Below are 26,611 nucleotides of genomic sequence, written 5' to 3'. Positions count from 1 at the left end.
AGCGAGGAGGGCGGAGAGGCGGCTACGGAAGCGCGGGCGACGAGAGTGATGAGGAATGGACACAGAATTCTCTCAAACGCGGCGCCGCTGTGCTTTGGAGATCCTGCTGGTAATGGGCAAGGTTCTAGCCATTGAATGCTGATTTTGGGCCCAGAAAAACAAGCACAGACTGGTGGACCGCATAGTTTGCAGGTTTGGGACGATTGTGCAGTGCCTGTGAAACTTTGTTGCGAGTTAAGGCACTTTCATGGGACTTTATGACTTGCTCCCCTGCCTGAAACGCCATAATACCAAAGATGAGAGCAGCTCCGCACCAGTGGAGAAGCGAGTGGGCCAATAGCCCTCTGGAAGCTTGCAACGGCCAGACAGCTACCAGTCCGTCGGGAATCATTCTTTGGAGTGGGAAAATCAACTGTGGGGGCTGCTGTGATGCAAGTAGCTAAAGCAAATCATTAAGCTGCTTCTACGAAGGTTGTGACTCTTGGAAACGTGAGTCAAGGTATGGATGGCATTTTGCTGCAAGGGTTCTCCCTAACTGTGGGAGGGCGATAGATGGAACCATTCCTATCTTGGCCCCCGGAGCCAGGGCACCCAGTACATAAACCGCAAGGGTACTTTCATGGTGCTGCAAGCATCGTGTCCACAAGGGATGTTTTAGCAACATCCACGTGGATGGGCCAGGAGGGGTTAATGTATGCTCGCGTCTTCAGAAGCACTGCTCTGTTTAAAGCGCTGCGCAAGGGGAATAACTTCCCAGACCAGAAAATAACAGTTGGCGATGTTGAAATTGCCCTATATGCTTTTTCCTCCTAGCCTGGCTTTGCAGGTCCCGGTTCAGCATAGACTGCACGAGAATGCGCCAGGTGTTTACAACTTCCACGATTGCGGTATTGATCTGAGCAGGGTCCATGCTTGCTGTGCTATGGCATTTGCACAGTTCACCCAGGAAAAAAAGCGCACAATGGTTGTCTGCTGCTTTCACGAAGGGAGGGGGGAGGCTGTACTCAGAACCACCCGTGACAATGATTTTTGCCCCATCAGCCACTGGGCTCTCAACCCAGAATTCTAAGGGGCGGGGCAGACTGCGGGAACTATGGGATAGCTACCCACAGTGCAACACTCCGGAAATCGATGCTAACCTCGGACCATGGACGCACACCACCGAATTAATGTGCTTAGTGTGGTTGTGTGCACTCGACTTTATACAATCTGTTTTACAAAACCGGTTTATGTAAAATCGGAATAATCCCGTAGTGTAGACGTACCCAGAAATATCATTTGTGATGAACTGTTCAAAAAAAAAAGTGGGGAAGGGGCAGGAGAAGGAGCTGTGTTAACAAGCATGGTTACGTCTCATATTTATTAATTCTTTCAATTTGCTAAATTTTACAGACTAACGAAAGAGTCATTGGAAGCAACCACAGCCTTCGTGGCATGTGGCCAACAGTTGGAATGCCTTAAAATAACTGACAAAAAACAAGTTTAATTTAAAACCTCAAAGTTGAAGTCCCAGTCCCTGAGTGGTGCAAGTCATGACTACACATAGCTGCTTATATCCTTGATACGTACTAACTGCACACAATTCATAGACCATAAGGAACAGAACATAGGTTCCCAAATACACATACAAAAGCCAATACTCCCCATGTTAAAGAGTGCTCAACCTAGAGATGAAATAGGTCAAACTAGTTTTAAGTCATCACAAGAAGAAAATTAATAGATTCATGGATTACAACGCCAGAAGGGACCAATGCAATCATTCAGTCTGACCTCCGGCAGAACACAAGCCATACAACATCTCTGAATTAATTCCTGTTTGAACTAGAGCACATATTTTACAAGAAAACGCTAAAATATAATGAAATTCAATGATCCAGGTCTATTTTGGAAGAGAGAATTGCTTACTGTGGATGGTCCACAGTCAATTTTTGTCTTTTTATATATGAATATAGTTAAAAATATTAATATACAATATGCTAGTGGTCACCATATAAACATTTAGCAAGTTAACACAGAGATATGTGAGATCTCACACCTGTACACTAGTCTAAGCACTGGGAAGCTTTTGTTATACAGTGTCAGATACAACAGGTGTTAATTTGATGATGGCTGTCATACAAACCCACAAAAGAATTAAGATACAGTTGCTGAGGGAGTCAAACTTTGAATTTCCTTTCTTTTATTTAATTAACATCATCATTATCTTACAGTGTAGTTTTACACTGAATCTTTTTTTTTTGGGCCGTTAAATTTAACACCTCATATAGTCTGATTTAAGTTTTGAAATGTGCCTCCAAAACTCCATTATCTTTCCATCAATGATGTACTAACTATGCTGAGTTAATTCTGGTGCAATGCCTATAATTATTTTCAAATACGTATACAGAGGTTCCTTCTCTGTCCTGATTTCTACATCTTAAACCTTGTAGATAAGTTTAAATTAGCGTTGTCGCACTATAAAAATGATTAATCATGCTGTTAAGCAATAACAGAAAACTATTTACATATTCTGGATGTTTTCTACATTTTCAAATATATTGATTTCAATTACAACATAAAATACAAATTGTATAGTGCTCACTTTATATTTTTGATTACAAATATTTGCACTGTAAAAAAAAATAGTATTTTTCAATTCACCTACTGTATGTACCGTAGTGCAATCTCTTTATCACGAAAGTTGCACTTACAAATGTAGAATTATGTATAAAAAACCCTGTATTCAAAAATGAAAACATAAAACTTTAGCACCTTCAAGTTCATTGAGTCCTATTTCTTGTTCAGCCAGTCAGATAAACAAGTTTGTTTACATTTGCAGAAAATAATGCTGCCTGCTTCTGGTTTACAATGTCATCTGAAAGTGAGAAAAGGTGTTTGCATGGCATGTTGTAGCTGGCATCACAAGATATTTATGTGCCAGAGGGGCTAAAGATTCATATGTTCCTTCATGTTTCAACCACCATTCCAGAGGACATGCGTCCATGCTGATGATGGGTTTTGCGTGATAACGATCCAAAGCAGTGCGGACCGACACATGTTCATTTTCATCATCATGAGTCAGATGCCACCTGCAGAAGGTTGATTTTCTTTTTTGGTGGTTCGAGTTCTGTAGTTTCCACATGCTCTGTCCTGATCAGATTTTGGAAGGCACTTCAGATTCTTAAATCTTGTGTCAAGTTCTGTAGCTATCTTTAGAATCCTCACATTGGTATCTTCTTTGCGTTTTGTCAAATCTGCAGTGAAAGTGTTCTTAAAATGAACCACATGTGCTATAACATGAAATATATCGCAGAATGCAGGTAAAACAGAGCAGGGAACATACAATTCTCCCCCAAGGAGTTCAGTCACAAATGTAATTAACACTTTTTTTTTTAAACAAGCGTCATCATCATGGAAGCATGTCCTCTGGAATGGTGGCCAAAGCACAAAGGGACAAACAAATGTTTATCATATCTGGCACGTAAATACCCTGCAATACCAACTACAAAGAAAGAACTTTGCCAGCAGATTGAAGGATTGGTGAGGCCAAACCTGGAGTAATGTGTCCAGTTTTGGGCCCCCCACTACGGAAAGGATGTGTACAAACTGGAGAGAGTCCAGCGGAAGTCAACGAAAATGATTAGGGAGCTGGGGCACATGACTTATGAGGAGAGGCTGAGGGAACTGGGCTTATTTAGTCTGCAGAAAAGAGTCAGAGGGATTTGATAGCAGTCTTCAACTACCTGAAGGTGGATTACAAAGAGGATGGAGCTAGGCTGTTCTCAGTGGTGGCAGATGACAGAACAAGAAGCAATGGTCTCAAGCGGCAGTGGAGGTCTAGGCTGGATATTAGGAAAAACTATTGCACTAGGAAGGCAGTGAAGCACTGGAATGGGTTACCCAGGGAGGTGGTGGAATCTCCATCCTTAGAGGTTTTTAAGGCCTGGCTTGACAAAGCCCTGGCTGGGATGATTTAGTTGGGGTTGGTCCTACTTTGAGCAGGGGGTTGGACTAGATGACCTCATGAGGTCTCTTCCAACCCTAATCTTCTATGATTCCAAGAAGAGGGCAGCATTATCTCCTGTAAATGAAAACAAACTTGTTTGTCTTAGCGATTGGCTGAAGGACTAAGCTGACTTGTAGACCCTGAAGTTTTACATCATTTTGTTTTTGTATACTTTTTTATTTCAGTTACAACATAGGATACAATATATATATGGATATGTAGAAAAACATCCACAATATTTAATACATTTCAATCGGTATTCTATTGTTTGACAGTGTGATTAAAACTGCGATTAATAGTGATGAATTTTTTAATCTTGATTTTTTTTTGTTAATCACACGAGTTAACTGTGATTGACACCTAGTATTTTTCATCATTTTTAAAGTGCAAATATTTGTAATAAATAATAAAAAGTGAGCACTGTACACTTTATATTCCGTGTTGTAATTGAATCAATATATTTGAAAATGCAGAAAAACATCCACAAGTATTTAATACATTTCAATGGGTATTCTATTGTTTAACAGTGTGACTAATCACAATTAATTTTTTTTAGTTAATCACACGAGTCAACTACGATTAATTGACAGCCCTTGTTTAAATATGAACAAGTACAAAATCAAATTCAGTTAACTGGAACTACTTATTGCTAAGTGATGTATTATCATGGTATGGAAGCCAGAGTCTCCTGCTGTCACACAAACTGAATTACAGATTTTAAGAACTATCACATTAGGAAAAAATGCAGTACTATGCCAGAAACCAAATGGCAGACTTCAAAATTATCTGCAACCCCTTGAGTATACACAGTACCCTAACAATGACCGTCCATGAATGGATCTTTTCACCAAACGTCAGATACAAAAACTAGCTCGGTAGGCATGACTGATGTTCTGCTCCACCCCCGACCTCACCCCCATTATCGCCTTCCCTCTACTGCTGCTCTATAAACAGCTCGGTGCAAGAAATTCTCTAGGGGACAGAATTAGTCAAATCATGATCTACTTTTCTTCTCTTTATTAATACTATTATTAAATTAGAAGCGTTACCTGTAAATTAAGTTTTTGCATCTCAGAAAGTTCAGGATAAATCTTTTGGGTCAGTTACTCATTATGTAAGTAAAAGGGAGAAGTACCAATCAAACTGAAATATCATCTGAGCTGCAAATATTAACCAAGTAATGATTTGTGAAATAATTTATGAAAAACCAAACTGCTTCATTGCAAACCTTTCACCAAGGCTTCCCTTCTCTCTACCCAAGAAGTGGTTACAACTCATAGGGAACCTACGGGCAAAAAGAATTTCCCATTACTCCCAAGTCAAGGTACCTTTAGAGGCCTTCCCTTTCCTTAGGCCTCTAAAGTGAACAACTGAACACTCTAATTTCTTTCCAGACAGAATTTCAGATCAACCTTGTATACATCTATAAAAATAATGGGTGTTTTCATTTAGTGTTATCTGGGTGTTGTCATTCTCCTCTCATTATTCCAATAAAACCTGGGGAAGGAAAAAAAAGTCAATTCCTTAAAACCACTCTGCTGCTGAACAAGACAAAAAAAGGATGTCAAAAGGGCAGACCTGCCAAGCCATTGACGCTTCTTATAGAAACTACTGTAGCAAAGAAAAAGATTTCAAATGTTGGCAGCCTGAGGGACATAGAAGGTCAAAAGAGAGACAAGGCAGAGTAAACGACTAAACTCAAGGTTCTACGTTAAGGACAACTTGCCTAGCAAAGGATTTGGTAAGGAGGGCCCACTTAGGGACTTTGTCCACGGAGAATATTAAAGGCAAAAATTTTGCTTCCAGATCCACTCAATTCTCTCAATGATTCATCATTTTCACTATAGGCAAGAGCTTAGAATACAGCCTCAGCAGAGTGAAATTTAGGCAGCAGGGTCTTTGAAGAAAATCTTTAATTTAAGTAAGGGAACAGGAAATAACTTCTTTGTGCAGATGCCAGGAGAGAAACTTTTCCCCAATCCTACAGGAGATAGCTTTCCCTTTTAGTTCAACTAGTTAGGACAGGGAGTACAGCACTGGTTGTCTAAAACTGTCCTTTCTATCAAGGAATCTCTGAAAGCTGTGTGCTCCAGCCTTTTCCCTCAAGTGTAACTGGACAGAAGGACAGGATTTGGGGGTTTGTTTCTTTGTTTTCTCCAGAAAACTGTCCCCACCTGGTTTGTAACGGAAGAAGTTCCAGAGTTTTGCTTGGATGTGTAACAGGGCCAGATGGGAGAGAAGCAGTGTAGGATTCTCATGACTAGCCAAAAAGGCACTGAAATTTGACGAACCCTCTAAGGGTTCATCATCTGAGGTCTTCTAACAACCCACACTGTAACGGCTACAAGCTTGATTCCGCCGTGTCCAGAAATATAGCCAGAGTAATCACTTCATTAAGAGAAGCTACGATGGCCCGAGTCATGAAGATAAATGTTAAACCACAAAGGACATACACCTTTTGGAAGGAGAGAGGCAGTTCTTTTGGAAATCACCAGGAACTTTCCCAGCCTTCACCGGATAGTGAGCCACCAAATGAAAAGTTTTGCAGGAGCTCTGCACATTTCTTTTCTGAAGGGAATCCTGCCTTTCTTTTTCAGTTGTGAGGATGGATTTAATCAAGCACAGGCTACTGTGGAGTTTATTTTGGGGTGCTTAGGTATCGTGCATAGGAACATGTGTGAGTGGATGAATGGAGAACCACATCTGGTTTTTCTTTCTCAACAAATCAGGAGAAGTTCCCCTGAGCTAAAGAATTTAGTTCTAAATAGTTAATTAATGATTCTTCAGAAATAAGGTAAGCTCTCTAACAGAGGAGTCAGGCACTTCCTCAGGGTAGTGAGATAAAACAGAGACAAAAAGTGTAGTAAAACAAAGCACTCTCATTAAACAGATTGGATGTAGCTACTACTACCCCAAAGAAAGGAAATAGGATTTGGCTCACACACTCATATCAAATGACTAACAGACCCTTATTACCTTCCTCAAAGAGAGCATTCTTATCAACTTATCTGGGCAGAGAAACAATAGACACATTCTTATGAGAAGGAATCAGTCTCCTCATGTTAAAAAGGGGAATGGTTTACAAGGCCAGCTCATACTCACATCTACGACAGCTTTCAGGTTTCTCAGACTTGCAATCAATGGTTCAGAGTTGTGAAAGCAGTACAAACCAACCCAGTAATCATGGATTAGAGTAATCTGTCACATGCACTTATGCACACAAAAAAGCAACTTCTTCCCCACCTCCTCTTCTATCTACCTTTCAATTTATTTATTTTTCTTAAAAGAAAAAAGGGGTTAAAGGTCATCAAGGAGCAATAGACTGTTTATTACTCACTCCATAGCAAGAACTAGAAAATTTAGGAAAGACAGAATGCAGGATTATGCCTTCTTTGCCAAAACTTTTCAAGCAACCTGACTGATGCTTCAGGATATCATTTGCAAGGTAAGACTGACTGAGACAAGAGTCTCAAATTGATGAATCAGATGCAGAAAATACATTGCACAAAAAAGTTAACATACAAATCTTGAATCTAAGTTTTTCCTATACTATGCACATCTACCAAAAAAAATTCAATTTACGTAACACCTTTGTCTACTCAGACTGAATTTGATCCATAGGTGCTATTTACACAGAGCTACATATGCAGAAACACACCCAGGAAGGAACAGAACAGTTTACACATTTTTAACCTCCTATTTCAGTGCTTTTGTGGCCAATCATGGGATAACTTACTATGCACAAAGCAATGCCATATATTAAGTTGAGGAATTTTTGAAGTGTTTTGGGGAAAAAAAAGAAAAAGTCTTCAATGAAGATGAACGTAACAATTCAGTATGTTTAAAACATTATTTGAAGGTCTGAAACATCAGATTACAAAAAATATTTATTGGATTAATAAATGAACTATTTCATGAGTCAGACTGACAGGGATTTCTTGGTTTATTTTTCATTATAGGCTCAAAGATTCAGTACATTATTGGCGCCTGTTTCATTGAAAAAGCTTACCTCAAACTCTGCACATATATACTTCTGAAGCTTCACTCAGGTACAAGGCAGCCAGGAGAGAACAGGCAATGATAAGTGCACTCACTATAACTTCCATGGATAGGGAAACATCTTCCCAAAGTTTCACCTTTACTAAGGATGGGATTAGATTTCTATCCCTCTCCAAAGGTCCAAAACTAACCTAAACCAAATCCCTCTAAAGAAATATAGAGCAAACTAAATGCAAGAATAGTAATACACCAAATAAATGATAGTAGAAGACTGGCTACAACTCCCAGGTCTGCCTCAATTGGTTTTCAAACAGTTAGAAGAGCACTTAATAAGTGACAACTACAACTCAGGCTACAAGAAAGACATCTCGATTTTTTTTGTTTAACCCATACAGGCATATCTCCAGTTAAGAGGACACTGATGGGAATATCAATTATATAAATAAAATCAATATGAGCTATTCATTTTATGTAAATACATGTCTACCTCAACAGAACGCGACCCGATATAACATGGTAAAGTAGTGCTAGGGGGAGGGGGGCTGCGCACTCCAGTGGATCAAAGCAAGTTCGATATAACGCAGTTTCACCTATAACTCTAAGATTTTTTGGCTCCCGAGGACAGCGTTATATCGAGGTTGAGGTGTATTAAGCAAAAACATGGCCTTGAGAAGTTCATGATCTTCCGCCTTAACAATAGATAAACTTATTTCTGCCTCATATTTATAGTTGGAAGAGTCATTCCTTTTGCTTCAGCCGGAGTGAAATATAACATAGCATTCAAACTGGGTTAATTATCTATAAAAATAAGCCCCATTTGTTCCTGTTATGTCCTTTGAACAGACAGGAAACTAAAAAGTATGTGAATCAGTACAGGAAACTTCTGAATGGCAATCAGATTATCAGTAGTAGTTTCTAATGTCAAAGCATCATGAGTAATCCTTTCTTATAGGAAGCCCTCTGATTCACTAGGACATTCTTTCATATCCCTTGTGTATACCTCCAGTTGTTCCAAATTTGCATCTCAGCTTAATTTGGGATTTTCTGAAGAATTTCATTGTTGGTGCTTATGCAATATTCTCTCATCATACAGACGCAAAACGCTCATTAGGACACCAAAAATCTCAAAAGAACATTTGCAATTTGCAGGTTTAGAGAGTAGTTGATGGATTTTCTTCTTTATGGATTGCTTCAGGGGAGCAACTGTATCATGTTGGTATAAGTATAGCTCTCTCTATTTTGGCTATTCAATCATTTCTATTTCTGCAAATGATGCAGCATTTAAAATCGCTGAAAGAAAAATTCGTAAAAGGCACAATGGGATATAAATATGAAATTTCAAAAGCACTCATAAATTGCCATCTTCTTTTTCTTGTTTATTCTACAAAAATTGTTTTGCCTTGGAGCTAGCAGCAGATTGATTTGTCATGAGATAAAGAGGATGTCAAACTGGAATACTTTATGAAGACTGAGGGAGAATTCAGGCCCAAAGAAAAATAACCCATATATAAAAACAGCAAGAACTTCAAGTACATATGCTGAATAATCTCTTGCTATTCAACATTTGAATTTATCATATAATTTTCAATGTACTATATTGTGTTATGCTGTAAAATCTATAATGAATTATCTAAGTTATGCATGTTTTTTCTCTTTCTATATAAAAACCAAAATAATTCATAGCATACTGTATGTTTTTCCCCATTTTTTTGGAATGGAGTAGTAACACAAAGGTTACATCTTTGGACAATGTCACCTTAAAGGGTATGCCAATCTGACTAGTTTTAAATATATTAACATTATTAACAAAGAGAATGAAAAGGCTCTTCACGAAGTAGAAGAACAAATCTATCATGCTACCACTAATCTCCCCACAAATATTTTTCAAAAACTCTGGTTTAAAATAGTTATAAGTGCATCTCCAGATAACAGTATTGGAATTCCCGAACATTTAACCTAGTAACATTTAAATCTTTAAAAACACAGAAAATGTTAAGATGTAAATAGACAGGATGTGGGAAGACTCTGAAAAAAAGCCTTACTCTTGCTTGAAAGAAATCTTTTTCAAAAGAAAGCAAGAGAACCAATATCAATGTACCTAAGAAAAAGCTAACCCTCACTCACGCCATACCACATTGAATATGCATAGTCATGAGCACCATTAGGGTATGACTGAAAGAGATACGTAAAACAAAGTTTAAAGAAAGCGTAAATAAAATCTATATTGAAATAATGACACTCTACCTCAGTAATGGGTTGCCCTTGCTGTGTCAAATCCAGTTCCTGAGGTCTTGTCATTTTATCAATATCCAAGGAGTCCATGCTGGATGCTGCAGAGGTTATGCTGGAACGAGATGAGTTACTGATAGAATGCACTTCAGCATCACTCACTGTGCCAGCTGATGCTGTCCTTCTGTGCTGAGCAGTAACTACAGGTTTAGCATCTTCCATTACAGATTGCTGGGCTGCTTCATCCATGCTCAAAGAAGCCTTCTCTAACTGGGTAGTAATGTCCTCCAAGGAAAAGTTGGCATTTGAAGGCTTAGTTACCCTACCAGATGAAGAGGACGATCCTTTTATACTGCTGTGTTTACAGGAAAGTCGACCAGCAGGTGGTTTCTGAGCTACTTTTGTTTCTGTGGCTAGACGCTTCATGGCAGCACTATTGGCTGATTGTGACCCAATGCTGCTGAGCTCCTGCTCTATGGAACAAAGATCAGCCATGAGGGCGTCCAGATCCACACTCTCCCCCTGATTCAAGGCTTCTGCAAGGAACAACAGGCATTAGCTTCCTCATGATTAACCCATTTCTCAATCCTGTTCTCCAAGTAGTGCTACTTTGCAATAGACAAAGTAGAAACAATACAGTAATTTCACCATTCTGAATCTACAATACTCAAAATAAAAAGTAGAAGTTAAAATTTAATTTAAATTTCAGAAAAATACATTTGCCAACATGAGTGTCAGTAATGGAAGCCTATGATGTCAGTGAATTTTTTCAAATTTACAGAAATACTTGATGAGCAACTGTCTGGTTAAAAACCCTGGTTGACATTTTTGAAGCAATGCAGAGATAATCCCTACACATTTTTCATTATTTTATTGCAAGATGTGACAAAATCTCCCAAACTGCTTTGAAAACCAAAACTAATTTTTTTAAATGCAAGTTTCCTGTATTACTGCCAGAGTCATAGATAATGAAAAACTGACAAAGCATTCTATAATATTTGCTTTTTTGTTTAACCTAATTAATGCATTTCCCCTTTCATGTGCAATCTTATTTAGATTTTTTTTCCCCATTTCTATCCAATGTGGCTTAAGGAATAAACTTATCAATTCATTCTTTCATTAAAAAGGTTATCAGAATAATTGTTCTTTACAAATCAGTAGATTCTGATTCTCAGACATTAGCTGCTGATAGACACCCAGTTTGGGACACGAAGAATTCTGTGTCACATAAACAAGATAATACAATGTAAGCAAACTAGGGAATGATGCCTTAGTATATCTGGATCCTATGTTTTAATGCTGTAGGATTTTAGCATTTTGTAAGATGGCTGCTTTCTGATAAAACAAATATTCATTCAATGTTAGAAAAAAAATTGAGGGTCTCAGATAATTGTGTTTACCATTCAAATTGTACATGGAGAAGCGATAGGAGAAATTGGCAATATTGGTTTCTTGGCGAAGAGGGGATTTCTTCACTGGCTCCATGGGCTTGTCTGTATCCAAACTCTAAAAAATAAATAAATACATTGAGAAACAAGAAAATAAGCTAAAATAAAGTTTGCATTTAATACAACAGAAGCTGTTGGTCAAACAATATTACAAATATGGTTGAAAGCTTAATTTCAGTGGGAGAAATGTAATCTAAGAAAATGAGTTCTCTTTTGTATGATCTGCACTAGAAAAGTATTTAGTTAACATGTTACTGAGATTAAAGTCAACTGTCCAACTATGAGAGATGTTAAAATAAATTCATTCTGCTGCTACAGAACTGAAAAGAAGGAAAATATATTCTTAAATTTGTTTTTCAGTAGTATTGTTTCACCTCACCATTTTGAAAGAATTACTTGACTGAGATTTCCTACGGCTACCTGGATCAGTCTAACTATCAACCTAATTCAGAAGGAAAAAAACACATATCAGAAGCAAGAGAGAGGATTTTTTCAAGTAAATTTGCCTAAATTATTGAATTATCTTTACTAATATGGACTATTTTTAAAATATATTAGTTATGAAAGTGAGCTTCATTCCATCTTATGAGAAAAGAGCACATTTTGCATATGTTATCTATTATGGCCTTAAAACACATGTTGATATATAACAATATTTTAGCAACTGTTATGTGGCTAGATATATTAGACAGTACTCTATGAATACTTTACCATTTGTAATAAAAATGCTTAATATATTTAATTTGTTTGTAAATTCATGTTCTGCTGTTTTTGTAATTATAGAATAATAGAAAAAGTAGGGCTGGAAGGGATCTTGAGAAGTCAAGTCCAGCAGGACCAAGTAAACCTAGACCATCTCTGACAGGTATTTGTCCAACTTGTTTTTAAAAGCTTCTTGTGTGGTATCCAATGCAAAGTTTATCATGTTGGGTGTCTTCAGAAGGCTCATGATGCAGTGAGCATTGTTGTTACAGTGATGTTATAGTAATCGTTTTAACCGTAATGTTATAGATTGTAATTTCATTTATACAGTTATGAGGCTGAAAATGTGCCCCCGTGGCTTAAAGCAAGCCTAGGCAAAAACTCCCCAAGAGCAGAGAGGCAGTTCACGCCTCATCAGGGCATGTATGGGACAAACCCAGCTCAGCCTCACAGGAACGAAGTACACTGGTCTAGGCAACAACAAAGGGTCTGTTGGACTCTCCAGTGAGTCACCTCCCTTCCTTTGGTCAATTTGGGACTGCGATGAGATAATACTCACCTGACTCTGAAGAGGGAGGGGGGACAAAGCCAGTAGGGAAGAAAATGTGTTAAAAGGGAGAGACTTTGCCATGCTCTTCCTCTCTCTTCCACCTACATCAACAGAAATCACACCAAGGGACTGAAGCACTGATCAAAGGAGAGAGCCTGGCTGAAGGGCGACCAACCAACCTGCGGTGAGAAGCATCTAAGTTTGTAAGGGCATTGGAAGTGTTAAGATCAGCTTAGAATGCATTTTGCTTTTGTTTCACTTGACCAAATCTGACTTCTTATGCTTTGACTTATAATCACTTAAAATCTATCTTTGTAGTTAATAAATCTGTTTATTCTACCTGAAGCAGTGCATTTGGTTTAAACTGTGTCAGAGACTCCCCTGGGGATAACAAGCCTGGTGCACATCAATTTCTCTGTTAAACTGACGAACTAATACAAGCTTGCAGTGTCCAGTGGGCGTAACTGGACACTGCAAGACAAAGGTTCCTAGGTTTGCGTCTGGGACTGGAGATACTGCCTAGTGTCATTCGGTTACACGATCCAAGGAGCAGTTTACATGCTAGAGGCTGCGCAGGAACAGCCTAGGACTGGGAGTTCTCACAGCAGAGCAGGGTAAGACTGGCTCCCAGAGTCATGAGCTGGAGTGACCTGGCAGATCACCGATCCAGAGAACACCAGGGGAACGTCACATCTGTATACTGGTATAAAACTTAAAAAAAAATCTCCCACGTAGACAGGCCCAAATCTTGTAAAAGCAAAGTTTCATAGGAGGAAGTAAGTTTTATCTACTACCAGAGGTTTTATTTTAATTTTTGTTTCGGGATCCAGAGGTGGGGTAGGAGCTAAAGGAAAGAGATTACCAAACTCTAGGGAAGGGAGATTTAATTCGTGAATGCATTTCAGCTTCCAAGCTAGCCACGTAGCACTGTTAATTAATTTGGCAATTGAACCTCACACACAGAAATAAGAATTTTACTTCTGTTTCTTTCTTATCTTCTTTCAACTCATTTTTGAACTGCGTGATATACATCTTTTTCCCTTCTCACCCAACACCAGTAATCCTGTCAGACATCTTCCCCACATTTTCTTTCAGTCTTTGCCCTCAACTGGGCTTGAAAAACCCAAGTGATAAAGGTGAATGTGGGCATCTTAAATCACCCATTTCTGCAGATTTAAGTTTTCTCTTAGGGAGGAAAAAAAAGTCATGCTATTCCTTATAACTGGGAAGACAACCATCCAAATGTAAACAGAATGTAAATCAGTGATGTACCACTGTCTTCCTCAGGCTGCAAACAGATGACTGTAGTGCCTCTACTTTTATCCAGAGATTTCCCAAGCAGCACCTGAATGAAAATGTGCCTATTTAGAACCTAATAGGTGACAGTAAAACTGTCAAGAATCATGTGAGTTTACACACTATTGTTACTGGATACAGTTATGGCTATCAGTAAAGTTAGGAACTGGAGTTATTTGTGGATGATGAGGACCAATATGGAAACTGAGAAGAGTAGGGGAGGCTTAATTCCTCAGACTGAACCCATAGTCTCTGGCCTATAGTTTAGACCTCTTGATAAAGTCTCATCTGCTTGTTAAAAGTTTTGGTCAGGAGTACATACATTATGTATAATACAGAAATCAAGAGCTATCAAATTACTTTGTGTCCCATGAACATTTATATAGATAGGTCCTAGTGACAGCAGCAGAACAAGTTCTCACCCAAGCCTTCGGAAGGTGAATTGGTGAGTTTTATAAGACTGCTAAAAATGCTGGTTGGCTATAGCAAACCAAGAGAAAATCTTGAATGGATCCAAAACACAAAATAAGATACTACTTAACACCCTGGCACTAGAAAGCAGGATGTCCCGATGCTAACCACTAATGCAAAATGCATGAGTGCTAAATGGTGTAAAAGTATTGACTGCAAGTGCTACAGGGTTTAAGACTACATTTTGTAACACTTTTATGGTGTGCGCGCGTGGGGGCGGGGGGAGGGGGAGGAGAAGAGTTATGGAAGGCACAGTGAATTCAAAAGATGTCCTGGACACCATAAAGTTTAAACATATACTTTTAAAAAACATTCCATCTGGAAAAAAATCTTACTTTACGGTCCAACAAACATCCAGCAAACCTGGGAAAGAAAAATTCAGAGAAGACAGACCTGTTTTTCCATTGCTCCAATAGTCCAGCTGGAACAGAACAATGAATGCACTAGGAATGTGTGTAGGGAGACACACTGGATTTCTTGCAAACTCTAATTATGCTCATGCCAAATCTTAACTATGACCTCAGTCACGTTAAGGCACAATAAATTTTCAAGTAAATGGACTGTGTGACAGTCAGATATGCCAATCTGTTGACATAGATAGAAGGGTGTATGAGGTCACTTAAGGTTTTGCATGAGAGCACAAGTCTGATGAAGCTGGGATACATATTACTTTTCAGTACCTGTGGGAGATGGAAGTGAAAACCTTATGAAGCGATGGAACGTACTGGCAACAGCACTGTGAGCAATATGAAGGTGGCAAAAAAAAAAAAAAAAAAAAAAACCACAAGACACTTTTTCCTTAACTTTTTATTTCCAGAATTTTGAGATTTTGCCTGGGTGGAGTAGGTCCTGACGCAAACTTAACTGTTAGTAACTGTAATTTTTGTCCATTAATAATATGTCAATAAATTCCAAGAGGTTGTGTGTACTTTATGAAGCTAATGATGCATTATGAAGCTGAAGTGAGTTATGGGGGTTGACGGCTAAACTCCTCCTCTTGCAAATGTCTATGTTGAGGCAATGGAGCCAATGGCTTTGCAAAAAGTTCCTATCTAGTTAATATAACTTAGATTTGTAAACACAAGATTGTGAAATAAATTTGCCACTAAAATAGTTTTCTGTTCATCTAGGAATGAAGATTTTTCATGGCTCTTAATCCATAGGCTTAGAATTAAGAAAAACTGTTCCTTAAACAAAATGATATAATATACAACCTGAAATTATTTATTCTATTTAATAGCTTATATCTATCCATAAAAATATTATTCCCATTAACTTAAAAGATATTAAAGGACGGGTCCCGTTTCCACAGAAAGAACAGTTACTTACCCTACAGTAAGTGTGGTTCTTTCAGATGTTGTAGTCAGTGCAAATCCCATTGTAGGTACACATGTGCCTCATACACATGAGATCGGTGTCTTTAAAATAGCAATATCCGCCCAGGTCGTGCATGCGCCCTGAGTTGCCTCATGTCCAATGTGAAGGCATTAAAGGCAGAGCAGCTGAGACCTTCTCTTGGTTCCCCCCCTCCCCCACTCTGAAATCTATGATAGTTGAAAACTCCAAAATGAAGGGACAGAAGGCAAGTCACAGGGTCCAACTAACAAGAAAGAATCCAGTTACCACAGGGTAAATAAAAGTTTGAGTATGTGTCAGTGTGGATCCCACTGTAGATTACTGGTAAGCAGTATCCCTCGGGGATCATAAGATAGAAGAGTTTCAGCTAAATATGTCAAACGATGATTGAAGAAATGCTTTCCCAAACTTGGGCTCAGACTTGACCACTAAGTCAAAGAGCGATGTTTAAAAGGTCAATAGGTTACTCTGCAATGCTCCTTTGTAGATTTCTGATATCGGCACATTCTTAAAGTAAGTGGAGGACGCTGCTCGAGATCTGGTTGGTATAGGCCTTTATGTTCAGTGGGAGAGGTGCACCAGCCAGCTGACAACACAATAATACTCTGTTATCCATTTTGTTATTGTATGTACAGTTGGGATTATTTTTTTCCAATGTGCATTACTTTGTACTATCAAAGCTGAATTTCATCTTCCATTTTGTTGTCCAGTCACTCAGTTTTGTGAGATCCTCTAACTCTTCGCAGTCAGTTTTGGATTTAACTATCACGTGTAATTTAGTAACATCTGCAAACATTGATCTGAAAAAGGGGGTAAACAGTGAGGTGGCATTTATAAAATATGTAGAATAGCACATAAACTGAGCACAATGATACAGGCAGATGGCAAGATGAAATTGCTGCGAGGTGGACCCAGATAGAGGTGAACAAAATGCCAGCTTGTTTTAAGTAGTAGAGGATCTTCAGTATCAATGCCTGGACTGAGTCCAGACCATATTTGGCTGCCCACACCAAAAACCTCTTCTATTTAGATGAGTAAGTCTTTCTGGTCAATGTTGTCTTGCTCTGTATCAGGAATTCTTGGACAACAAGGGAGCAGTCTCTGTCTGCAGTTTTCAATCAGCCCAAGAGCATAAAGAGACTCAGAGCACATGTGCAGCCCCAACAGATACCACTTTTCAAAAGACTCCAATCTCATGCACATGAGGTGCATGTGCTCCCTGTAGTGGGATTCAGGTTGACACATACTCTAAGAACATATTGAGACATGAAAAATTAAGGTGCAACATCAGTGCCAATTACTTATTGAAATATTTGACCCTTGTATTCAAAAGCATCCCTGACCTGTGTGAGTTTGTCCAGCTCCCCAAGCCATTGTCCAAACATCTTGTCCAGATCTTGGTCTTCCTTATCACTATCTTCTTCTGCACCATGATCAAGTTCTTCATCTGATAATTGCTCCATCTGAAACACAAAAGAAATACACCAGTCAATTTACACTCAGCATTTAAAAAACAGCAACAAGGTCTCTTTGGAGGATTGCAATAAACTATTTGGGAACATTCTTCAAGACTGTAGTTCAAGAATCTTATTAAATATCTACAGGACCGGCACCAGGGTTTCTCACGCCCTAGACGCAGGGCCATTTCGCCACCCCCTGCACTGATCCAGCGGCTCCGGTGGAGCTGCTGTGCAGGCATGCCTGCAGAGGGTCCGTTGGCCCGTGGCTCCGGAGCCGAGGGACCAGCTGACCCTCTGCAGGCATGACTGCGGCAGCTCCACCGGAGCCGCGGACCAACGGACCCTCCGCAGGCATGACTGCGGCAGCTCCACCGGAGCCGCGGACCAACGGACCCTCCACAGGCATGCCTGCGGCAGGTCAACTGAAGCCACCTGCCGCCCCCCCAGCAAAATGCCGCCCCCTCAATAATCCTGGCGCCCTAGGCGATTGCCTAGGCTGCCTAAATGGTAGCGCTCGCCCTGAACATCTATCTACAAATGACATCGCTACCCTGGGAAATGACATCACTGACCAAAATCATGAAAAAATTGTACTACTAAGTAGACATTTGAATCTCAAGATATTTCTGAGATGCTACTGAAACCTATGCAACAGGCACACTTTTTTTTGTAAGATAGTATTAAGTCAGATAAATTTTCTGCATTAAGTAAATATAGTTTCTGTTTTTACTCTCACAAGGCTGAAACAGAGACATATTAATATACAATAGAATCCACTCAGTAAACATGCTTAGATTGGAACCCCATGTAAAATGAACTGGAGTAGATGTTCCATCTCACTCCAGTGCATTTTAGTTGCTTTTTCCTTCTAAGACCCAACATTTCTTGCTACCATAGTCTGGTTCAAAACGTTACAACTGTAATCAACCCTGCATTTCAAGGGAACCATTACTATTTATTTGCTAACCACTGAGGTGCTTGGATTTATAACAGACATGGCCAGATTAGCAGCTACCTGAGTTTACAGCAGCTGAGCACCTGGTATCCAGTAGTAACGAAAGTCGCCTCCTCAAACAGTTTACAATGTGAAAAACAGATAAAGAGAATATAGAACTCACTAAGAAACCCAGCAGGCAGGAATAACTTGGGGGAAAACATTTTTTTAATTGTTATTCTTAACTTGCTTCTTTTGGGCACTGCAAAGTCAATGAGTATTTAGGAAAGATGCTAATCAAGAAAGCATGGTAGCACAAAGTGTGTAAGAGGCAGAATGGACAAAGGCAAAGACGGAAGCAGGATATGAAATCATCAGCTCTATTCTTCTCTGCTGAAAATGAGCGAAGGATGAAGTAGCATGAACAAATTCCAGGTTCTGGTCCTGCCTCCTGATAAAAGTGAAGATATGAACTTCCAGAGAGCTCCTTCACAGTAGTTAGTCTCTCTGCTACTCTAGGTCACGAACGGAGATTTGAAAACAATCCCTTGGGTGAAGAAGAGGGGAACTTTTCCCAAGTAGGTCCTCTTCTGTTATTTACAGTGATTTTTTGTATGTAAAATCACATCTTTTTGCCATGTCCTTACACTGCTTCCTGCCATATCCATGCACGTGATTGCCCAATCATTGCACTCCATCAAGTCACATGAAGATCATTCATGCTCAAGCAGGTGGCATGGCAGGAGATACCTCATATTTTGAGGCTTTCTGCCACAGTCACTGGTATTGGGGCACTGATGAAGACCCACTTGATCATTGCATCTCCAGACTGGACAACTTGAGTGTGGAATCCATTATGGCAGTGCCATAAAGTCAAGGCTTGATATGCATCGGGTAGGTGATCGACTGGTAGGAGTTGGTGTGCACAGGCCACTCTCTACTCTTGTTGTCAATAACTGAACCCTTATCTACTTGGGTGACAATGTCAGCGGTTTAATGGTGTGACTTCAGTTGATTCAGGTTGATATTATATCACATAGAGAATATCCTGGATCTGTGCAATGCTTTGTGTGTGCTACTGTACCAGCAACTTCCCTGCATATATCAGGAGGGCAATACCTGTGAGGATGTAGAGCCTGTTGATGTGAGTAGGCTTAAGACATCCTGTAATATAGAGGCAGGCAGTGGTAAACACATGTTCTAGCTTCTTCTATGAAAGGGATTCTGCCCACACTGCACAGGTATATTCAGGAATGGAGTAGCAAAGTGCCAGTGGTGATGATCACAGAGTGGAGGGGACTGCACCCTACTTCAGTGTAACAAGCTTGATAAGAACGTTGTGTCATATGCTAACCTTGGGCTTAGTTTTTTCAATGTCAGCTCCAAAGGAGAGTGTGCAGTTGAGAGTAACACCAGCTCCGGCTAAACATGTAACCCTCTTCCCGCCGCTGTGTGAGGGGGCGCTGCAGCTTTGATCAGCTCTGGCCAGCCAGGAAGTGATATCATTCCTCCTCCGGCCACCGAGGGCGCGGCGCTGCTCCGGCTCTTCCCTAGTCCCCTGGGCTCTACTGCAGGGACAGCCTGCACTCACCGGTGGGGGGAAGTGCAGAGACTCGGCCCCAGCCGCACCGCTGTGAGCGCTGGGGGGTGGTTTCCCCCTACCTTCTAAGCCAGCCTTGCCCCCTTAGAGGCCTGCTCCCCCACAGAAGCCTGGGACCCAACTCCCCCGCTCCCGTCCCCCACCCACAGAGGCCTGGGGCACCACACAATTAACTGGTAATTCATAAACACTTTTTTTAAAATTAAAAGGAAGCAGGCCAAAGCAATAATTTTTAAGTGTGGGTACTTGAAGTTAGGCTCCTACTCCCATATTTAGGCAACTGAAAAACAAATAGGCCACTTCTATTTAGAGGCAAAGAGCAACTCCGGCTGCTACTAAATCACTGGGCGCTCATTATATTTGAAAATCAGCCCACTTCTAAATCCGTATTTAGACTCTTTAATAAGAAACCTAACTTTAGGTACCCAGATTTGAAAAATTTTGGTCTTCATCAGCCGCTGAGCCATGGCAGCAGTTTACAAGCACAAAATTTCAGTAGACAATGATAGTCTCCCTTCTACCTGAGCAGGTGAGAGAATGTATAGTTTCTGAACCTCCTGGCAGTGACCCAGCTCTTCAAAATATTAATATTTACTTATTTTGGCATGCAGGCAAATGGTGATTTTTAACAGTTTATAATTCTGCTGAATCCGAATTTAGTTTCACAGGACAAAAGAAAAGACACTTCTTTAGTCATATGGCTCCCTCCATGTCAAGTATCAAAAGGCACAGGTGCCAAATTACTCAGGTCCCAGGGGATGCTCGACCTTCGCTCCACACCAGACTCTGCCCCCAATCCACCCCTTCCTTCAAGTCCCCACCCCGACTCCTTCCAGGCCCTGCTCTGCCCCAGGCCCGTCCCCTTTCCACCCCTTTCCCCAAGCCCCCACCTCTTCCACTCCCACTCTGCCCCTTCCCACCTCTCTCCCCAGTGCCTCCTGTACACCACTGAACAGTCGATCGATGGCAGGTGAGAGGCATTGGGCGGGAGGCTGCAGAGCTGATCAGCAGGGCCTCAGGAGGGTGGAAGGTGATGGAGGAGGGGGGAGGTACTGATCCACAAGTCTATTAGTGGTTTTTCCGTGAGTGCTTCAGCCCCAGACCACCCGTGGAGTTGGCACCTATGATTAAAGGTCTGCTACTAACAGTAGAGGTGTTATATGTTCTTTAAAAACAAAAACAAAAAAAACCCATAAGAATCTTTTAGAAAGGAAACTGGTAGGCAACCTAAATAGAGGATTCCCTACCAGCTCCCCTGTAATACACACAGGTGGTGACAATTACTGAACATAAATCATAAGTGTTCTCTGTCTCTACTCATTACACCACAAACAAAAAAATATGGAAAAGGATTTCTATAACTGGGTTTGAAATTAAAAGTGAGTCACCATAATACTATTGCGTCAGACCATTTGAATGATACCAGCACCTAACACATAGAAAGTATAGTTACACAACCCAAGAAAGTGTACAGGACCACTATAGTTTGCATCCTTATGATGAGAGGAGACAAAAGCAAGGATTTTTTTTATTAACATATTTAAGAACCCCTTCTTCTGAAGTGACATTGCCCCTGACATTTACAAGAGCAGAACAAAGCATCTAAAAAGCTAGAGTGCTAACATGAAGTCCACAGTGATGTCTAACATGCCACATTACATTCTTTCATGCTAACCCTTGAACACGTGTTCATTGCCAGCAACAGACTTTGCACTAAAAGAATTCAACTCTCTAGTCCAAGGAATTCAGCTGACCACAGTTAAGCAACATCACTCAATCCACTCAAGTCTCACTGCATTACAAATAGCTGACGCTACACATCTGTAAACAGAAATGCTGCTTAAATGAGCCACAGAGACTGCCAGCAATATATCCCATCAGAGTTTAAATACTGGATGCTCTCCAGATTTCTTCAGCAATGTTATAATACTCACTGCATGTAGAAACAAAAGAAAACCTCTCCCTGAAAGAGACACTTACAGCTGTAAGATTTCATTCCCAACCTCTTTTACACAAGAATCAAAGAGGTTATGGTGACCACCACACAGGAAGGAAGGTTTAACCTTCTACGTATTCCAAAGGTTAACTATCCATCCATCAAGATTCATTATTTTTAAACAGGTACTGGCAATTTCTAAACTTTCCACCTCTGGGCATCTCACTCACCTCAATATACTAGCATGGTTCAGTTGGTCTCATGAGACAAACATATAATTTTAACTTTTACAAGAAGCATCCAACCATAGATAGTTTTACATTAAACCACTGCAGCTATATATTTGATCTGACAACTGTGAAAAAGAACAATAAGTCTATTCAGAAAAGGCCAAAGCTCTGAAATGCAATGGAAACCTGTTTATCTAACATCTGATTTAGCGGCTCAAATAATTTAGTAAGTAAGTAGCTTTAGTATCCAAATTTATTTACTAATTTTCTGTGGCTCTCCTTTTGCCCAGTAAGTTCTCCAAGCTGCAAGGTCAGCATCATTGCAACCAATTTCCTCTACAATTCTACCACTCCTCAAAACACCCAAGACCTCCACCAGTGAATCCTGCTTTCATTCCAAAATGCAAAATTTAAAAAAGGTTTAAAATTTCTAGGAGGAAAAGACTTACAGCACAGGTGATGAACTGAGACTAGAGCATCCAATGGAGTGGAACAGATCAGGTCTGAAGAAGCCCAACAGACACTCTGAGGAGTTTGGTGGGAAGAAGAGAGAGGCATAAACCTCGGAAAAAAGGCGTCTCTCCCAAAGAAGTGAAACAAGAAATAGATAAATAAATAGTAATAATAAAATAAAAAAAGGATGTGTATGGCTTGATTTGGCCAAATCTTGAAATATGTTGCAATTTGCAATACAAATCTACTAAAAGGTACTGGTTACTTTTTAGTTCAAAATAGCATAAATTTGAATCTTTTTACAAAATTCTAAAATACTGACTTTTAGAGAAACAAAGTCATGGTTTGAACTGTTACAAATACTGAAGATATACAACTAATAAGATGTAGGACTACTACATCTACGTTTAATCAAAGGGCATAAGCGACCTGGGGAACATATTTGCAGAGCTGCTGCAGCTGTGTTGGTGAAAGGGTCAAGCTTTTGAAGAAGAGCTCTGTGGAAGCTTGAAAGTTTGTCTCTTTCACCAACATAAGTTGGTCCAATGAAAGACATTATCTCCCACCCATCCTGTCTCTCTAATGGGGAAGATATTGTATTTACTGTATTAGAGAAAGATATTTACTGTGGCCAGTAAAAAGTGAGATTTTGTTTCAGAGAGAAACTATTCAAATCAATCATATCTAAAAAAAAGTTGATCTTTTTACAACATTTCAAATTATAAAACTAAGATTTTTTTTAAAAATACTTTTCATTCATGTTTTATTTTCCCCCATATCATTTTACTTGGCTAGTGCAATGGATCAGTTTCATTTTCCGTTTCTCATGCCACAACATTTTTTTTTAAAATAAATTATTTGTGAGCTCCCTAAAGTATTGCTAATTGCAGCACACCCACACGCATATGCACACAAAAGTCCTCTGTCCCAAAGAACGTACTGTTTTTAAACATAGGAATGCTGTTAACTTTTTTACTTTGGATTCAAGTTAACAGTAATTTCAGGTACTACAGCTGTGCCCTTAAATCTCCCTTCCAATTTCTGTGATTTAAACAATCAGATTGGGCGGGGAGGGGGGGGGCGTTGGGGTTATGTTCCTCTTCCCTTGATGTCATATGAAAGACACACACACACAGGGGAGACTGACTACACAGGGGTAAAGATACTAACTTTACACAAAATGCTGTTGTGCACAAAAATATTTAAACAAGAACTTTTCCCCCCAGTCTGTCTTAGTAATCTTAGATGTTTACTTGGAATAAAAGTTGGTTAAAAAATAACACAAAACTGTTACTTAAATTGAGAGTGTATCTTTAACAATGCTATTACATTTGAGCATTAACACATTTCTATTCCTATTCCTATTAAGTTTGGTGAACACGTTTTAAAAAAAAAAAGATTAAATTTGGAAGCTAAGTTATTTGGTGCTTTTTATATAGGAATGTAACATACAATTCCACACCCACTCACTCACCCTTGGGAAATCTTACGGATGTAGAGTGATCAAATATATGGAAATTATAAAATAATGTAGGCAGTACTTAACATTTGCAGAGGTTTTATGTGGCTAGCCTCTTCGTCCCTTACAGTATAGTGGGCAGCAAAAGAAGGGTGACAAACTGTATTTTGCAATTAATTTATTCAGTAGCATTTTTCATAGTTTATTCTTCCAGTAAAAGAGAGTATCCAGTAATTATTACTGCATGTTTATGAAGACCTGATCTAAAGGAAATAGTATCTCCATGCTGCAAACAGCTCCTCTAATTCTTTTAACCTGGCATCAGACACTTTGCCCTAATTCTATTTACTCACAAGATAAAATTTAGCAGCCCAAGGAAAGCTTTTACAAGCACCTTACTGTTTTACATCAGGAAGCCTGGTACTAAAATTATGTGCTGTCTGCCAGCTCCTTTGCAGCTCCACCCAAGCCATCCTAACATCAACTGTATTTCCTGTAAATCAGTGTCTGTTCCCAAAAAGCACATTAAGATGATCAAATGTCTCATCTCATTTAGATTTAAACTCACTCACCTCACTGGCCCTGGAAGGTGAATATTCTTACCACAAACCCCATTGCTGATAATGGACATCGCTGAGTGACAAGTTTTGCCAACAAAGTGCTGGTGTAGCCATGGCCCAGTCTACTCATATAGAGTACAATGCAGGATCAAGGTCTTGGACTCAACTTGCCATATTGTGCATAACAAGTCAGAATTTACTTGCTTGTGGGAACCAGAAAAATTTTGGACAGAAATTATTAGTGATTCTGGGTATCTCCATTTGTGGGTGTCATGACGCACGTTACAGGGGCCTGACTGTCCAAAATTGCTGAGCAGCTGCCCTCTTAAAAAGAAAAAAAAAAAAGAATCAGGACTCTAAGATGTCTCAGGCTTTGTACCCAAACATTGAAACAACAAAAATCCCTAGACCCTTTTGAAAATTTTGGACCTTTAAGTCTACCTTTTCATAACACTTGATTATTTAAGTCCCTTTCCATTTATAGATTAGAACACAGCTGACAATTTATCATAATAGTGTCTTTAGAAGCCTGAAATTCCATTTTTCTAGACCCTCCCTAAGAACCAGTTTAATGGCAAGGGAATATTTCTTTCTTTTTCTAAAATCTATTATAATGGCAAGTTTTAGCTTTTTTGGGAAGGTACCTTAGTAGGGTTCATCAAAATTAAATAAAATAGCTACATCACATTTTTGAGTTTTTTCAAATTAAATTCTCATTTCTAGGTTTTCTAGAACACATATTATAGGACCCTTCTAAACTATCAAAACTTTTGTGTTGATGAAACGGTGAGAGAATTGGGAATATCAGTTTTTCTTCCATTATTATTATAGGTTTTCTATATGAAAGAAAAATAAAAGCAAAATTCTACAGAAAGCCAGAAAACAAAATTTAAAACAGGAATGACATACCGAGACTGACCAATACTGTAGGCCTCACTACACTAGAAAGACTACTTTGTTGTAGGATTGCGTTGGAATAAGATCCACCTTCTTCCCTAAATAAACTGGCTATGAAATTTGCTTCCAGACTAACTTCAAACAGTTGAGTCTGTTCAGTTTTCAATGCATATAAAAATATGGGTTTGTTATTCTACTTTATTGCTCTATGGAAAAGTACTTAGCTCCTCAGAAGTAGCACTTTGTAATCATTTACATTTTCAATTACACAATTAAATATTCTTAACTTAGTAAAAACTCATCCACCGTTCAGGAAAAGTATTTAATGCTGTCATGTTTGTTTTTAAGCAAAGCATCATCGTTTTTAATCTATTAAGGCCAATAGGAGACACAAAAGGTTTTAAAATGTGTGAGAACAGAGAAAAGACCATAGAAAATGAAACTTCAAATGAATTAAGGTTAGCAACTTAAAATTGTGTGTCAAAAGCAACCTCCATTTCATGATTCAGAATTTTCTTAAGTAAGTTACAGTCACAGTAAGGTAACAGCTGATCTTTGGGGCCCGAGGCAAGTTTGAGTCAAAATGAATTAAAAGTTCCTTGCCATGAAATACAATTAAGACTAATGGCATAGTGGTACAAACTCATGCCATAGATAAGGTGAATACGATCAGGATCTACTCCAACTGAACCCAACAGGATATTGTAGTAGGCACCATGAACAGTAAAAAGTATTTTCAGGATCAGATTCTAAGAACTTGTCTACACCAGTGGTTCTCAACCTTTCCAGACTGCAATACTCCTTTCAGGAGTCTGATTTGTCTTGCGTACTCCCATGTTTCCCTTCACTTAAAAACAACTTGCTTACAAAATCAGACATAAAAATACAACAGTGTTACAGAACACTATTATTGAAAAATTCCTTACTTTCTCATTTTTACTATATAATTATAAAATAAATCCATCGGAATATGAATATTGTACTTACATTTCACTGTATAGTATATACAGCAGTATAAACAAGTAATTGTATGACATTTTAGTTTG

At 39.2% G+C, this 26,611-nt stretch overlaps 1 protein-coding gene across 2 annotated transcripts in view; it reads right to left on the bottom strand.

Moving 5' to 3' along the window:
- Window positions 1-26,611, bottom strand: part of RAPH1 (Ras association (RalGDS/AF-6) and pleckstrin homology domains 1) — a 155,790-nt gene that overhangs the window by 63,189 nt on the left and 65,990 nt on the right. For both annotated transcript variants that reach the window (XM_075069990.1, XM_075069991.1), the window contains exons 2-4: window positions 17,380-17,499; window positions 11,614-11,719; window positions 10,229-10,749 (exon numbers count right to left, since the gene is read on the bottom strand). In XM_075069990.1, the coding sequence (XP_074926091.1) occupies window positions 10,229-10,749; window positions 11,614-11,719; window positions 17,380-17,499 (747 nt within the window). The remainder of the gene's footprint in view (window positions 1-10,228; window positions 10,750-11,613; window positions 11,720-17,379; window positions 17,500-26,611) is intronic.

The sequence above is a fragment of the Chelonoidis abingdonii genome, chromosome 10 (assembly GCF_003597395.2).
Source record: "Chelonoidis abingdonii isolate Lonesome George chromosome 10, CheloAbing_2.0, whole genome shotgun sequence".
Taxonomy (NCBI): Eukaryota; Metazoa; Chordata; order Testudines; family Testudinidae; genus Chelonoidis; species Chelonoidis abingdonii.
Note: the sequence above shows the minus strand (reverse complement) of the source record. Positions and strands in the feature narration are given on the sequence as shown.